Source organism: Sinocyclocheilus anshuiensis, unplaced genomic scaffold (genome assembly GCF_001515605.1).
Source record: "Sinocyclocheilus anshuiensis isolate Anshui unplaced genomic scaffold, SAMN03320099.WGS_v1.1 scaffold452, whole genome shotgun sequence".
Lineage (NCBI taxonomy): Eukaryota > Metazoa > Chordata > Actinopteri > Cypriniformes > Cyprinidae > Sinocyclocheilus > Sinocyclocheilus anshuiensis.
In genome coordinates this window covers 134,280-137,813 of record NW_015555719.1, presented here as the reverse complement: position 1 = coordinate 137,813, position 3,534 = coordinate 134,280, and the positions used below count along the sequence as shown (strand labels likewise).

General features: G+C 40.1%; 1 protein-coding gene across 5 annotated transcripts in view; it reads right to left on the bottom strand.

The window, feature by feature from the left end:
- arel1 (apoptosis resistant E3 ubiquitin protein ligase 1) overlaps positions 1-3,534 on the bottom strand; it is a 96,781-nt gene that overhangs the window by 89,558 nt on the left and 3,689 nt on the right. For 4 of the 5 annotated variants that reach the window (XM_016465507.1, XM_016465510.1, XM_016465509.1 and 1 more), the window contains exon 2: positions 1,210-1,459. In XM_016465507.1, coding sequence (XP_016320993.1) covers positions 1,210-1,357 — 148 coding nt within the window. In that variant the 5' untranslated portion in view covers positions 1,358-1,459. The remainder of the gene's footprint in view (positions 1-1,209; positions 1,460-3,534) is intronic. The other variant, XM_016465508.1, reaches the window with a different exon arrangement.

Sequence of the window (3,534 nt, the reverse complement as noted above, 5' to 3'; positions counted from 1 at the left end):
ACCTCAAGAGGAGGAAACGCATCAAACTAACAAAACACCCCGATCAAGTTCAAGCAGGTAAGTTTCAATTACATTTTTAATATTTAGAGCTTCTGTAATGAATATTATTCCATATTTTAATTTGAATTTCGGACTGAAATAAACATCGCAGAAGAGTTTCAGAAGTGATGCGACAGGATTCGCGAGACCATGTGATTTGCCTGTCCAATGTTGTTTTACTTGATTTTTTTTTTTTTTCTAACATGGTTGGCTAAATGTTTACGTTTTGTCTGGTTTAATTCAGTTTTTTTCCACTCCTACAACTCCTGAAATTAAGCTCCATGCCTTGTTCTTTTAGAAAAGTTAATGTAAAAAGGATTTGTGGTGTCATATAACAATGTGTGTTTTTTAGCTTTGATGATGAACCCCTCGTCATCCATTTCTTGCCTCCAAGCAAGGATATAGTGATGTGAAATACGATCGGGAGTCTGCACAGGATGTTTATTTTGAAATCAACATGATTTTGACTTTTATTTTGTATTTTCTGTGGCTTGGATGCGGCATCCCTCAAAAATAGACTAGGTGCCTATCTTTAGCGAAGCGGCGCATTGATATATATTATTTAAAAATGTCTAAAAAATGCCTCCGTCCACCCCTCAAATTAAAAAATCCCCTCTCAGAAGAGTCACCAAAGAGGGGAATTGTGCCCATTTTCAAAAATGAAATTCAGGCCCTGAATAAATGTCTAAGAATCCTGATTGGAGTATCACTATAAATAATTCTCCATGATAAAAAGAAGCCTTTAAAAAGATCAGTATCGGTGATCGTATCGGCAGATACTGCTTTCTGTGATTGACAATCGGCCTCAAAAATCCTGATCGGAGCACCCCTACCATTTATCCATGTTTAAATCTGTTGTAGCATGTATGCAGCAAAAATATGTTAGATAAATTAGCTGATTGTTATTAATCAGTGAACTTGAATAGTGAACGCATAGTAACGGTTGTGATATTTTTGTGAAATTGTGATATTTAATTATGACTACACATTTTTACATATATTAGCAATATTATTATTTCTATTAATAAAAATTTACGGCCACCCCTGCAATACCGTTGCAGCCCACAGGTTGAAAACCACTGCTCTAAACTAATACTTTAATATTCTAAACAATCCTGGTGAGGCAAATCTATAAACTAAAAGTGTTTGTTTTTAAAGTGTTGAACTAACCTTCAAACAAATACTTGTATTCAGATAGGCTGTGTCTCTGGAGCCATTCTTCAATCTGACTTTCCTTGCCTTTCTTCCAGCGCACCTCCCAGAAGAAAATCCACGAGACTGAACAGAAGACGAAGGTCAGCAAAAACAGTCGGTCCATTAGACCATGCTTAGACTCCACTCAGACCTCTGGGAGCTCAGGGTCTGCCTTGCTTTCTGCTGTCCTATCTGGTCCTGAGTACTTCTCCCATGTCTTCTTCTACTGGGGAAAATGACAGGATACATATAATTTAGACTTGTGAAGCAATATTTGCAGTGCATTTAGAAAGTATTCAAACCCTTTCATTGTCACATTTTTGCACCGTGTCAACACTGGACGTGAGCAGTACGATATGATGCGACGTGACTAAAGACAATAAAATTCTGTCTCCACTGGATGCGGCACAATGTGGGCCACAAATCTCCCAACAGTAAACTGATGCCTTGTTCTATTTATGGAATGCTGACAGAAAGGTCAAATGATTTGAAACATTTGATCGCTTTGTCAAGTATCTACTGCAGCCTCTAGTTGGCGTGATGCAACACAAGCAACAACGGTCGTGTCCAATATTCTTCAAAAAATCTTATTTCGTGTTCAACAAAAGAAAGAAACTAATACAGATTCGGAACAACTTAAGGAAGAGTAAATGGCAATTTTCATTTTTGGGTGAACCATCCCTTTAATATTTAGATGAAGCACATTGAGCGGCAATTAAAGCCTCAGGTCAAGTGTATGATGTGATAAGCTTTGTACTAGGGCTGGGCGGTATATAGAGTTTGTACGATATATCGATATTTTCTTTATAAGCGATTCGATATGAGGCAATACCGTTTATATCGATATACAGTAGTTTGATACGAGCGCATCTGAAAATATAGTGGAGGACACAGACTGAGCTGCTGCGGTGAAAGTGCATGATCCAATTTGTTCTAAACATGTGACAAGCTTCATATTAAGGCCTTTAAAAACTGGTAAGACATAGTTTTGTTTCGCATATTAGTTTAAGCAGCTCGCCCCGTCAGATGCTCTGACAGAAAGGCTGCTTGTGCCGCTGACAGAGACACTAATGGCACTTTTCCACTGCATGGTACAGCACGGTACGGCTTGGTACGGTTCACTTTTGGGGGGTTTTCCACTGGGTACAGTACCTGGTACTTTTTTTAGTGCCACCTCTAGCCTTTTTTTAGTGCCACCTCTAACTTAGGGTGTACTCACACTAGGCACGGTTGCCTTGAACCGAGCCCGAGCACGATTATCCCCCCTCCCCACTCGGCCTGCACTCACACTTGCACTAAACGTTCCGGGCCAGAGCACGCTTACGTCATGTATGAGATAACGGAGAAAACCACTTTCGCTAATATTCTGCCGAATAATTAATAATTATTCATTTATCATTTATGCCGTGCATTGATTTTCACTTGTATGTATCAGAAAATTATTACGGAGGCAGCTGACATTAATGAAATAATTTGCAGCTTTACTGCAAACTACATTTCCTGTTCATCAATAAGGTAAGAACCAGAACCATTATAAACAAATATACTTGATTAAATTAAATTAATTGAAAAGTGTAGTGTAGTAGTAGTAATAGAATATGTTTGCGGTCGTAATGATGACAGTAGCACACACAAAATAGTATCTGTTCAGTGCTCCGGCGCCGTTAGCGCTCACACTACATGCGTACCGCGCCCGAGCCCAACCGAACCGTGCCCTGGCCCACCTCTTCCAAACGGGCCAGGGCCGGCTAAACGAACTGCGCCTGCGAACGGCACGGAGCGCTCACACTAGTCAAACGAACCGGGCTTTGGGGGTCAAACGCGCTCGGGCACGGTTCAAAACACCTAGTGTGAGTACACCCAACTCGTGCTGTTTAATGTGTTTGAGATGTGCTGTCTTCCTGAATGCATAACTTACATTTCACAGGTATATTCTCCATCTGTAAATGTTAGAAAGTCATGGAAATATTTCCATTTTTCTGTCAGAAGTGCATGAACCTTCTGCTTTGGGATTCTCCGCTAAACTTCTCCGCTAGACTTCAGTGAACGAGTGCCACCGCGCGCATGCGTGCCAAACAGACAGATCTCAATTAAATAGGAGCGCAATAATTCAGACTAAAATATACATTTCGCTGAAATATTTGTAGTTGGACAATAAATTTACCGCTGATTACAGAACCGGCTTTCTGACAAGATGCGCGTTAAATATCGCATGCGATTAATCGTGCAGCCCTACCTACAAGTAAGACTATTTTATGATAGCACTGACTAGCAAGTGACTGTAATGGGGTAATCAAAATA